Genomic DNA, 14,362 nt, shown 5'->3' with positions numbered 1-14,362 from the left:
GGGTGGAGAGGAGCCTGGAGGGTGGAAGAGGGGAAATTGTGGTCTGGGATGTATGCATGAGAGAAGAATCTACTATAAATAAATAAAAATAAATAAATAAATAAATAAATAAATAAATAAATAAATAAGAAACAAATGGTGTGCAGATATAAGTAGAGGATTCTCAAAAGTGGAAACTCAAGTGGCTGAGAAACACAGAAATGATAAAACCACAACCACTTGGAGATTTCACCTTGTACCCATCAGAATACCCAAGATCAATAAAACAAATGACAACTATGCTAGTGAAGATATAAGGAAATACTCCTCCATTGCTGGTGGGAGTGAAAATTTATACAGCTATTGTGGAAATCAGTATAGAGATTCCTCAGAAAGCTGGAAGTAGATGTACCTCAAGACAATCTTGAGCATATATCCAAAAGACACTTCATCCTATACAGAGACATTTATTCAACTGTCTTAGTCAGTATTTATATTCCTGCATAAACATCATGACCAAGAAGCAAGTTGGGGAGGAAAGGGTTTATTCAGCTTACATTTTCACATTGCTGTTCATCACTAAAGAAAGTCAGGACTGGAACTCAAGCAGGTCAGGAAGCAGGAGCTGATGCAGAGGACTTGAAGGGATGTTTCTTACTGGCTTGCTTCCCCTGGCTTGCTCAGGTTGCTTTCTTATAGAACCCAAGACTATTAGCCCAGGGGTGGTACCACCCACAATGCCACAATGCCCCCCCCCCCCCCGTTGATCACTAATTGAGAAAATGCCTTACAGTTGGATCTCATTGAGGCATGTCCTCAAGGGAGGCTCCTTTCTCTGTGGTAACTCCAGCTTGTGTCAAATTGACACACAGAACAAGCCAGTACACTGAACCATGGCCATTATTGCTCTGTTCATAATAGCCATACACTGAGTTCCACCTCCATGCTTATTCAACAGAAAAAAATGATTAAAAAAAAGTACTACATTGATACAATGGAAAATTATTCAGCTTATTTAAAGTTAGGGTCATCTGAAAGTCACCATTCTCTCTCTCTCTCTCTCTCTATATATATATATACATATACATATATATATATGTATGTATATGTATATATATATATATGTATGTATATGTATATGTATTATATAATGTAGAGTGTATGTAATATGCATATAACTATATAATGTATAATAGATGGATGATTGATAGAGATATATTAATGAGTATAAAGTAATTTCTATTTGTTGGACCGTAGCCTCGGGACATTAAGAATTGCATCAGATTGTACTGGGAAATAATCCCAAGCCACAACAAATTGCTTAGTCCCTAGCTGACCATTCCACTTTACCCTCAGAAACACTAGGCCCAGGTAATGCAAGCAACTCATCCTGACAAACCACAAAAACAGCTGTAAGCTTCTTATCTGTGGGTATGGTAGAAATATTTAGAGTGTAGGTAGGGATTATGCTGACTTAGTAAAGTGGCAATTGTAGGTTCTACTCCAAGAATCATGATCTCATAAGCCCGGGGTAACTAACTAGATTTCCAGTGCCTGGCATGACTGTAGTTCACGGGTTCATTTAGTGAAATAAATTTCAGTTTCATTCATTTCCATGCAAATTTCATAATTTTAATTTTCTTTGTGCATGAATAAAATTTCATTTTGTGTACATTTCACACTGTCATTAGCTGTTCATCAGTTGATTAACAATTACAATAATTTCTAGGTATTACAAATAGAGCAACAGTGAATATTGATTTGCAAGTATCTCTGATAGCCTTTTGGTATACAGCAAGCAGTGCTATATATGGTTCATGTTATAGTTCTATACTTAGCTCTTGAGAAACCACAATACTGAGATGTTGTGGGGATTTTTAGCACTTAATATGATTTATTAATGGCTTCACTCCCTGCATTCTTGCTATTTTCCATTGTAATTTCATACCTTGATAATAGCCACTCTAACTGAGGTAAGTTAGAATAGCAAAATTCTCTCATTTTGAATTTCTCTATTGGCAAAAGACATTGATCACCTTTTAACATGTTAATAGATTTATATTTCTGCTTTTTAAACTCTTGTTATATTTATGGACTATTTTATGGGTTGTTTAGTTTCTTAATGTTTATGTTTTTATCTCTTTTGTACTTAGATATTCTATCTTAGATATTGGAGGTCAGTGGGATGTGTCACTGCCAAAGATTGTGTGTCATGTCGACTGCCTCTTAATTGTGTTAGTTTTCTTTACTGCACAGAAACTTTTTAATTTAATAATGTTCCATCTGTCAATTTGGGTCCTTTTATCCTAAGTAACTTGAATCTTATTTAGAAAGTTCTTACCTATGCCTGTGTCTTATAATGTTCTCTATAGTTTTTTTCTCTTGCTGTGACTCAATATTGTATCATTTACTCACTGAGGCAACTTTATCCTTTTTTATCCTTGGTCTATCAGGATTTTTTATAACAGTGCAAAATAAAATGTTACATATAAAAAAGTAATGTAGATAAGAATCTAGGTAAAAAAGAGTCCTGATACATTATTGATGTGAATGATAATTAGTATATTCCTGTGTAAATAAAAAATCAGTATAGAAGCATCTCAAAAAGACTATAAATAAAATAATTATGTTTACCAGATGAACCACTGCAAAGTATATACCCAAGGACATCAGGAACTATACAAAAAATGACAGGATACTTGGAAACTGTTCAGATTACACTGTGGGCAGCTCTTATGTGACTGTCAACAAACAAATATATTGAGAAAACATAAATATGTATGTATATGTATATATAGATATATTTGCACACACACAAATATATATGTGTATATATATATATATGCATATATATATATATATATATATATACCTACACATATATACATATATATAGGCTTGCTTTATAGTAAAAATTCAAATAATTCAAGAACAAATTCATGTCACCTCAGAAAAATAAGCTGGAGTTGAGCATATCAAAACATTAAGACAGACTTTAATGACACATCAAATATTTTTCTCTCAAATGTGGAAAACAAAAAAAAATTATATGAAAATGAGGAGAAGTGAGTCTACAAGCCAAGAAAAAACAGGGTATTTGTAGGATGTAGCTTAAATTTGATTAGCCTACAACAGGTTATCTTTACCCATCTCATATTATCACTTTTCCTATTCACTGGATTTATTCTGCTCCAAACATAACCGTGTAACCATGATTTCTAAAGGTGGACTTGTGATAAATAATCAAACATTAATCTGTACCAAATTCTCTACAAGCATAGATTTAAAAAAGGTTTGTGCTTACATTTTTATTTCTATAGAAAGTACTTCATATCTAAATTCGGCAATCTCTGAGGCAATAAATGATGGTCGTGGTTTGCAGTTACCCTGAGAATTTGTTCTGAGATGCTTTCCTCCAGGATGCAGAGGCACAGATCCTCCACCACATCAGAGGCAGTGTATTTTCATATTGTGCTGCATGTCACACTCATTCAGGTTTACAATACTTCAGACAAGTGAGTTATTTGTAGTAAGAGATAGAAATGTCAATTTCATTTACTTTCCAACCAAGCAACAAATTAGTCAAAAATGCTATCTGTAAAACAACATGAAAGAAAACCATGTATTTTAGGTTAGAATACGGTGAGTAGAGATGGTCCATCCATACTCGTTATTTACCAGGATCCTGGCTGAAAGATGGAAGTGCACATTTACCAGAATCAACATACACAACTGAGAAAGGCTTTTGAACTAATAAATGGTAAGTGTTTTCATATATTTTATATTGACTTATGGAGAAATAATGGCATGTGAATAGAGTAAGATGCAAACTTTTTTATAACATTAGAGAATATTTTAATTCTTATTTGGTATTCTTGTTTTGTTTTGTTTTGTTTGTTTTTTGGTTTTGGTTTTATGACAGGGTTTCTCTGTATAGTCCTGGATGTCCTGGAACTCACTCTGTAGACCAGGCTGGCCTCAAACTCAGAAATCCACCTGTCTCTGCCTCCCAAGTGCTGGGATTAAAGGCGTGTGCCACCATGCCCAGTGTGGTATTCTTAATATACAATAAAATTCAATACAATTGTATTTCTTGACTTATGAGTCATATAATCTTGTAATGTGATTTGTGTTTTTAATCCTTTACACTATACTGTATTTTGTATATAATTGTTGAAGCAGAACTAGTCAGTAATTTCAAATAAGGAGATTTTAAAGAATTATATAATTAGACATTTATATCAATGTTGTCAAGTGCACAGACTTTATAAATGAAACCATTATATATTATGTGGTTATTCAAGTATCTATATGTCTTGAAGAACCTTTGAGTCCATGACATTGTTTTTTACAATGTTTAATGGTTAAAAATTCCAGAATGCTGAATATTTTTCAAACCAACTTTGGTTTGGCATATTAGATTTCTTTATCTCAGGTTGCTTCAGTTAGCTGGAGTGCCCTGTCTCAAGTCTTCAATTCTTTTAGAAACCATTTGTCAGTACAGATACTCACAAAGCTCCTTCTATAAATTCCTGTAAATGACAAAAGGGAAGACATTTATCCTGAATAACTTTTGATTCTTTGTATTTTTATCTTGTATTTGTACTGTTTTCTAAAGAATAACATATACTACACAGGTTGCAAATAACCTGATCATCAGATAAGAATTTATGATCTTATACATTTTCTACTTTAAATGGCTTAAATTCTTTCATTATGAAAAAATGACATCGTAATTTTTTTTCCTAGAGAGAACCCTAAAACTTTATTAAAATTTTTTCCATAAAGTAATTTATAATTAAAATGTGGATAAAATTTTACATAAAATCTTTCAAAAATAGAGCCTTTTTTAAGAAAATAATTTATAAGACAGAATAATTTTAAAACTAAGTCTTCTGAAATCAGAATTTCCTAGTTAGATATCTTATGCAAATCAGAATACATTTTTGCTTTCATTTACTTGATGACACTAGATAGATAGATGATAGATAGGTAGATAGATAGATGATAGATAGATAGATAGATAGATAGATAGATAGATAGATAGATAGATAGATAGACGATAGATAGATAATAGATAGAAAGCCTATTTACTAATGAGAGATTTTATAGGCAAAAGATTATTGTTTTGTGAATATTCTAATAGTACAATGTACACTATAAAAAATTGCTTTGTCTTTCTTCCTTTCACATATTGTGTGCTAAAAGTTGCTAGATTCTTTCTTTGAATATTTTTTCTTCTGATCATGCTCACTTGAAAAACACATCCATTGCATTGTATATACACTAGAAAATAAGCATTGTCCATATTATATACTTACATTCGTAAATGATCTTTTCATACAGGTTTCTTCTTCCTTGAATTCCTTCACATAAAAAGGAAAAATAAGCATTTTATGCTTTCATGATCATTTATCTTTCTCTTCACTTTGTGTTTTCTTTAGTATGCTGTAAAAATATATTTTCCTATTTCTATAATAATTTGCTATACATCTAATACCTATCTATTTTAAAACCATGGGAATATAAAAAAAAAGTTGTGTTGCTCTCAAGGGAAGCATCACCAAACTTTTCCTAATGAAACTGTAAAAGAAAGGAAGTAATAACTGCGATGTCACCAAAAATGCACAATTTGGAAGTCTTATAAGAAGTGCAACTGAATTGACCTATTTGTTTCATGGAAATATTGGGAAGGCAATATTATTAGTCACAAAAATCACTATAAATCAGTAAGTTTCAGCTTTGTTAAAATGATTAAAATTGACACAATAAACAAATTCTAAATAATGGCATGGACAAAGTTATGTATTAAATTCCAAACATATGCTATTATTTGTATGCCATTTGATTCTACTTTACAAATTAGAGGGAATTACATGCTATCTTAGTTTCTATGCCTTTTGCAAAAAATATGTGAATTTATTATAATGATTTGCTTGAAAATTGTGATGCTTACAGAACTATAAATTCTGGATTAATACTTAATCAACATAGTTTAGAAATATAAACTATTGGCGGGGTTGTTTGGTTGGTTGGTGGATTTTGTTTGTTTGTTTTGGTTGGTTTGTTTGGTTTTCTTTTCATCCCACCTGTGGTTTTCCCTAGCTCCTCTTTCCCCAGTCCCTCTCTGCTACCTCCCCTTTCCCCACCTCCATCCCCCCTCCTCCATTTCTCTTCAGAAAAAGCCAGGCTTCCCATGATATCAACCAGCCATGGCATATCAAGGTACAGTAAAAGTAGGCCCCTCCTTTCCTATTAAGGCTGGACAAGGCAACCCAATAGGAGGGAAAGTCCCAAAGGCAGGCAACAGAGACAATGCTCCTACTGTTACAAGTTGCACAAAGAGACCAAGCTTCGTAACTGTAACATATCTGCAGAAGGCCTATGTTAATCCCATGAAAGTCCCCTCGCTGATGCTCTTTCTCTGTGAGCCTTTATGAGACCAGATTGACTAGGTAGGTAGAAATATGAAGTATTTGTTACAACAGTCTTTCTAAAAATGTATGAAAATGTATATCTACTAAAATATTAGATTTATATTTATAGGTGAAATGTTAGTTATTATTTTTTCTATAAATATCTTTCCCCTCTCTCACTGGTCGTGACTGTGAAGATACAACTGAGAAATCATACTAAAGCAAAACAAACAAAAAAACTGAACAAAACAAAACAAAAAACAACAAAACAGCTTATGTTAGCAGGTTGAATTGATGATTCAGTTTGAAACTTGTAAGTTTTTCATGTTAGCACTTAACTAAGATCATCATCATACTGATCCTACAGTAATCTCATTTTACATTGCCATTTATTTAAATTCTTTGTTGTTTTCTTTTCTTAGAAGTTTTATAAGTGTGTATTCCTAAATTACGTTTTATGACTACCAGGAATATACAGAGTTATCTAATATAACCCCCAAATTTTAAATATCAAACAATTGAATAGTCTATTGAAATAAAATATAGGAAAGATAGGCAAAGATTAATATTAATGAAGCTGAAATTTTATATTTCAGATGATAAAAACTCCATCTGTAAATACACAATTATACTCATATCTTAACAAGAATAGAAAAATTTGTTCTTTAAACTTACTAAGGATATGGAGGACAAGATTGTGAGTAAACTCTAAGATAATTTTTAAAAATATTTTGACATTGGTTGAACTTCTAAGAAATTTTCTATGATGAAAATGGAACAATTTTTAACATGTGTACTTTTTTTTTTCTAATTTTTTTAACAGACATGTTAGAATAAAGAAGGAATGAAGAACCAGTCAGTAGAGATTGTGTTCATTTTGCTGGGACTGACAGATGACCCTCAGCTACAAATTCTGATTTTCCTGTTTATGTTTTTCAATTACATCTTGAGCTTGATAGGGAACTTAATAATTATCTTTCTCACCCTGCTGGATCTTCGCCTCAAGACTCCAATGTACTTCTTTCTCCGGAATTTCTCCTTCTTGGAAATGGCATTCACATCTTCTTGCATTCCACGATTCTTGATGAGCATTCTCACTGGAGACAAAACAATTTCCTATGGATCTTGTTTAACTCAATTATTCTTCTTCTTTCTATTACTAATCACAGAGTTCTACCTCCTGGCTGCCATGTCCTATGACCGATATGTAGCCATCTGCAGACCACTGCATTATCCCATCATCATGAATAGCAAAGTGTGCCACCTACTTGTCCTCAGCTCCTGGGTGACAGGGTTTTTATCCATCTTTCCTCCTTTAATGTTGGGACTCAAACTGGATTTCTGTGCTTCCAAACTGATAGATCACTTCTTGTGTGACACTTCTCCTGTCCTCCAGCTGTCTTGCACAGACACTCGTTTCATAGAATGGATGGCTTTTGTCATAGCTATAATGACACTTATCATCACCTTGATCTTAGTTATCCTCTCCTACACACTCATCATCAAAACCATCCTAAAGTTCCCTTCAGCTCAACAAAGGAAAAAGGCCTTTTCCACCTGCTCCTCACACATGGTTGTTGTCTCCATCACATATGGGAGTTGTATCTTCATGTACATTAAAACATCAGCCAAGGAGAGGGTGAGCTTAAATAAAGGTGTAGCTGTGCTCAACACCTCTGTGGCCCCTTTGCTAAACCCTTTCATTTACACCCTAAGGAACCAGCAGGTGAAGGATGCTTTCAAACAGGTGCTTCAAAGATTGTGTCATTCTCAAAACAGTGAGTTAAGATTTAGGCATCAATAGCATGCTGTTGGGACATGACTAAAAACAGAAAATTAATGTTAGATGCATCCATGATGGCCTATGCTATTTCTCTCCAAAACTTAGATCATAATGAGTACTCTAATTGCTCTATGTTCATCTTTCAGAATCAATCTTTTGAATCACTAGGAGCAAAATGCTTCTTTAATTCATAATGTGTAATTCTATCTTTGCTCAGAAATCTCTCTTCTTGTGATAGGTTTATTTACTAAATATACTGTACAATTAAATGCTGTTAGAAATTCTGAATTAGTCCTATGTCCATAATTAATTGCTAAGTATTTTATTTGCAGTTTAATATTTTGCATTGTTAAAGTAGAGACAAGTAGAGACCATGAAATCAATCTATAATGTGATGGATATTGTCATGGAAAATCCCTAAGAAATCTGAGTTGATCTGAACTTTAAATTAGTCTTGTAGAAGGAAGTGTCCACATGATTAAGCTTGTGATGTGAATAAAGAAAATAAATATTGAAGGACACTGTGATGAGACGATTGAAGCATGCAAAGGAATAAGATGTTTCTCCTCTAGATTTGTAATCATTTAGAATTAGTTGTCAGCCTAAGTAGATCACTTGTTCAATAGTGTCAATGCAAAAGTAGCACAGCTTGGTTGTCAAAGGTAATTAAAGATATTTATTCTAGAGCCAAATTTTTAGTAACTGGGGCCTAGAAACTGATTTATGTTACTTGTAGTCCCAAATGCCTATTGGAAACAGTCTTATGAAGTTTGTTCTTCTTTTAGTAACAGATCAAAGAAAGCCACAAGTCAAGATGTTTCTTAAATACATTGATGGAAGCATCTAAAAAGTGGATTACAGAAACATGGGGAAACTTTCCTATAGGCTACAGATATTATCTGATGACAGGCTTAGCTTTTTGATTATAGAACCAACTAATCTGTTAATGATTCCATAGCATTTTTTCTGTTGTTCTTGAATTTTAATTACTTTTACCCTTTTATTGAAAATGATATTTTCCTCATATATTACATTCTGATTAGTTTCGCTCTACTCCTCCCAGTTCCTAACCATCTCCCCTCCCCCATTCTAATCCACCCTGTTTCTGTCCCCCATTAGAAAACAAACAGACTTCCACAGGACACAAGGGATAAAATCAGGGATTAAAAGTGTATACTAACAGTGTGTCTACATTCCAGCCAGATCATAGTGTAATTCAGGGCATGTCTGCATTCTGGCTGTGATCACTTTCCAGAGAGGCTTGTTGCTGAATTAAAATTCTTCTACAGACTCTTCATCCTCAGATGATTAGAATGTCTTAATCTTAATTCAAAAGAGCAAATGGTCCTGATAGAGTCTTTAAATTTCCCTCTGAAACTTCACAAGCCAGGCCTCCATCTCCAGCTGCTCTCAAAATTCTTCCAGGCTCCTAAAGAACATTCCACTTAGTTCTCAACACTCAGTGGACTTTTTAGTCCAAAGTTCCAAAGTCCTTCCACAATTCTCCCCAAAACATGGTCAGGACTGACATGGCAATACCTCACTACACTGGTACCAATTTGTCTTAGGGTTTTTATTGCTACAATGAAAAAGCAAGTTGGGAAGAAAAGGTTTAGTTCTCTTATACTTCCACAGAACCATTCATCATAAAGAAAGTCAAGATAGGAACTCAAACAGAGCAGGATCCTAGAGGCAGGAGCTGATGCAGAAGACATAGAGGAATTCTACTTACTGACTTGCTTCTTATGGATTGCTCAGACTGCTTTCTTATAGACCCCAGAATCACCAGACAAGAGATGGCAGCACTCACAGTGGGCTAGGCCTTTCCCCACTGATCATTAATTTTGAAAATGCCTTACAGCTGAATCTCATAGTGTCATTTTCTCAACTGAGTCTTCTTCCCTTCCGATGACTCCAGCTTGAGTTAAATTCTCTCTCTCTCTCTCTCTCTCTCTCTCTCTCTCTCTCTCTCTCACACACACACACACACACACCACACACACACACACACACACACACACACAAAATCAGCCAGTATATCCCTCTTAAAACAAGGCTCCTGTTCTTTATTACCCTTTTTTCCACAGGCTTAAGGTCTCTACATCTTCACTCCAGTCACTCCCCTAATAACGCCCATGTCCTTTAGTAATTAAATGAAGTATCCACAGTTGATATTTCAGTCACTGTAGATACTCTTGTCCCTTATGAAAATTTAACTGAAAGAAAATGCTCAATTTTCATATTATTTATAGAGTTTATGAGCTCACATAAAAATTTGAGGTCTCCTACTGGGACCTAGGAGTCACCCCCACAACCCACACATATACCAATTTCAGTCAGAAGTGATCCATCAGGGTCTCAGACCCGACTGAAGAGCCGACTGCAACGACAAATGTTTCCCAAGGCCAGTTTATAAAACAAAAACCACAATAAGCTCATGTGCAGGTGCAGGAAGTTCTGCCCAGTGGTCAGCTCTGACTCAAGCTATTTTGGCTAGACAGAACAGTTCTAAATGATCTTTATTTTGATTCACCCTTAGTGGAGCTTATGGTTGTGGAATTTCTTGGGATTAACAAACCTCAGAAAATAACAGGATATGTGGTCAACCTGACCCTGCTCTGAGTCAAGCTATATTTCTATGTCAGTAGCAATATGGAATTATTGGCAGGTATGGAACAAAATGGTTACAACTAAGCTGGGGAAGCAGGCTTCAATACCTCCCATGCTATACTTGATTCCCTGTGCTGATTTGATGTATCATCCTGTCTGTTGCACCTCTTTATTTGACAGATCTCATTCCATTTTGGCACTGTATTGCTATTTTTCTTCTTTCAGAAAAACGCAATAATGAATATTACTTTAATAGGTGTAGAAAATAGATATAATGCTCTGCCAACTCTTTTAATATAGCTTTCCACATTGTACCTTTGCAGCAGTGTAACTTGACTGTCTACCAAACAGGATTTCACCTAGGTCTCCTCCAAAGTTTTAGAAATAATTCTTAGAATGAAACAGAACTCATGAAAGTGAAGGGAACCCTATAGATGGTCATGGCAGGCATGGAAGCCAACTGTGAAGAGGTGAGAATGAAAACTCAATTCACATTATACTAGCTTAGGGACCAAAGGAAGGACCTCAGTCATACTGATAATATAGAGATCATTTGGTCTATTAGGTATCTTCAATAAGGTAATACAGCTTTGAGAATCCTCTGGATATACAGATAATATAAGGTCCTTTAGACTATCATGTACTTCAGTCCCTGATTGTGGGAGCTGGAGTAGGCCTTGAACGTAAGGTTCATTTAAATTACTAGCCATTTCTGGTCCTGGTTGTAGGAGCTTGATATGGTCTGGCCTAATAGGCTATTTATTAGTCACTTCCAATTCCCAGCTTTCTGGGTCGAGGAACAGGTTTCATACTTTTTTCCATTGGAAATAACCATTGCTTAAGATTTCTGTTTTCTCTAGAGATCTGTGAGAGCAAGTATCTTCATGTTGTGCTCCCAACATTGAAAGACCCATTTCAATTCTGTTACTCCCTATAAGAACCCACCCCAGCTGAAATTGGAAAGTGGTTTATTTGTTACTTTTTTTTTTTTTTTTTTTTTTTTTTTTTTTTTTTTTTTTTTTTGCTCTCCTTTTGAAGAGCTCATGGGGGAGAAGTCTGAAAACTACTAACAATGTTTATGATTTGGACTAGAGGTCTGCCAGGAAGTGAAGTGACATTAGTGGGAAATGACAGTGATTTTCAGTAATATCTGGGTGTTTGCTAATAATCTTACCACAAATGTAAATAGTTCCCAAACTGAAAACCCACTATGGATGTCATATTAGCTCATCATCCTGGATACAAAGAAAAAGTCTCTTCTCTATCTCCCAATATTAAATTATATACAAAACTGACCCTCTGAAAAAATCTGCAATAGAAGAACTAAGGGAAATGTATGTTAGGAAACAGCTTCCCAGCTCCTCCTCCTTTAAGAGAAAGGTCGTAAGTGACACTAATGTGTTAGCATGCAGTTAAACGCAACTCTGTGAAAATACCTCAAGCTGTAGAATCAGAAGTTACAATTCATATTTTTATCATTGTTCATGTCTGTGTGGGGAAAAGGTAAAGAAAACTGACTTAAGTTTCATTTTGTCCACAGTTTGCTTCTATTGCATAGGAACATTTGAAATTTGAACCATTATGAGTACTCAGGTTCAGAAGTCTCACTTATAATACTCCAAACCCCTTTGAAGCCCTGATTGAAAGGCCAGATCAATAGGATAAAGTCTATAGTTGGAATGGAAAGAATCATTAAAAGTATAATTTTCAAAATATATTACATTATATCACCAAGCTTTTACTAATCTGTAAATAAATTGCATCTGTATTCTAAAATCTATCGGTTCCCTGAGAGAAAAAAATATTAATTTTCAAGTTCTACAAAAGATTCTTTCCAGTCAGTAATTTTCATATCCTGTGTAAAAATGTATAGGTTTTCATTTGAGTTTAATTTTTTAAACTACTGATATTAGTAATATTTACAGATATTGACATGAAAGATCCTCTGAGAATAAATGTTTATAACTCCATTGATTATAGAATGTGGACTATAAAAAATATAATACTTTCAGGTATATACTTGGGACGAAATGCGTAATTACATACTAGATAGGTAGATCAGTAGGTACAAGACTTGCTACACAAACTTGAGGAACTGAGTTCAAATTAACAACACTCATAAAATCAGTGTTGGTGCTGGTGAGTTGGGGCAAGTGGAACCCCAGTAGCTTGCTAGCCAGTCATTCCACTATAAATTGTAAGCCGCATATTCATTGAAGAAACCATTTATAAAAATAAGGTGGGAAAGACTAGAAAAAACCTGACCTCTGACCTCTCTATACACATGCTTAGTTGAGCACAACCATGCAAAAAGTAGACACAAATATAAAGTGTACACACACACATACAGACACACACACACACACACCACAGCTAAAATGTATAATAGAGGATTTTGCATCTTTAAAAGACCAGGTAGATTTTTGTTCTTTTTCCCAGAAATGATTTATTTATATTTAATTTATTAGCTTTTTATTGAATTATATATGTATAAAGAATATTCTACATGGGCATAACAATCAAAGAAAATGCAAAATGCCAAAAGATCCTAAGTAAAAACATCCAGGAAATCAAGGACACAATGAGAAGACCAAACCTACGGATAATAGGAGTAGATGAGAATGAATATTCTCAACTTAAAGGGCCAGCAAGTATCTTCAACAAAATTATAGAAGAAAACTTCCCAAGCCTAAAAAAGAGAGGCCCATGAACATACAAGAAGCCTACAGAACTCCAAATAGGCTGGACCAGAAAAGAAATTCCTCCCAACACATAATAATCAGAACAACAAATGCACTAAATAAAGATAGAGTATTAAAAGCAGTAAGGGGAAAAGGTCAAATAACATATAAAGCCAGGCCTATTAGAATTACATCAGACATTCACCAGAGACTATGAAAGCCAGAAGATCCTGGATAAATGTTATACAGACACTAAGAGAACACAAATGCCAGCCCAGGCTACTATACCCAGCCAAATTTTCAATTACCATAGATGGAGAAACCAAAGTATTCCATGACAAAACCAAATTCACACAATATCTTTTCCACAAATATCTTTCCAGACCTTCAAAGGATAATAACAGAAAAAAAAATACAAGGACGGAAACTATACCCTAGAAAAAGCAAGAAAGTAATCCTTCAACAAACCTAAGACAGCCACAAGAACAGAATGCCAACTCTAACAAGAAAAATAATAGGAAGCAACAATTACTTTTCCTTAATATCTCTTAATATCAATGGACTCAATTCCCCAATAAAAAGACATAGACTAACAGACTGGCTACACAAACAGGACACAACAATCTGCTGCTTACAGGAAACCCATCTCAGGGAAAAAGACAGACACTACCTCAGAATGAAAGGCTGGAAAACAATTTTCCAAGCAAATGGTATGAAGAAACAAGCTGGAGTAGCCATTCTAATATTGAATAAAATGAACTTCCAACCCAAAGTTTCCAAAAAAGACAAGGAGGGGCACTTCATACACATCAAAGGTAAAACCTTCCAAGAGGAACTCTCAATTCTGAATATCTATGCTCCAAATGTAATGGCAGCCATATTCATTAAAGAAA

The 14,362-nt window shown here is 34.4% G+C and overlaps 1 protein-coding gene across 1 annotated transcript; it reads left to right on the top strand.

Moving 5' to 3' along the window:
- The first annotated feature begins 7,239 nt into the window (after window positions 1-7,239).
- Window positions 7,240-8,199, top strand: Olfr805 (olfactory receptor 805). The gene has a single exon (NM_146555.1). The coding sequence runs from the start codon at window positions 7,240-7,242 to the stop codon at window positions 8,197-8,199; it is 960 nt and encodes a 319-aa protein (NP_666766.1).
- Window positions 8,200-14,362: the final 6,163 nt, after the last annotated feature.

This window comes from Mus musculus, chromosome 10, assembly GCF_000001635.26.
Source record: "Mus musculus strain C57BL/6J chromosome 10, GRCm38.p6 C57BL/6J".
NCBI classification, from domain to species: domain Eukaryota; kingdom Metazoa; phylum Chordata; class Mammalia; order Rodentia; family Muridae; genus Mus; species Mus musculus.
Note: the sequence above shows the minus strand (reverse complement) of the source record. Positions and strands in the feature narration are given on the sequence as shown.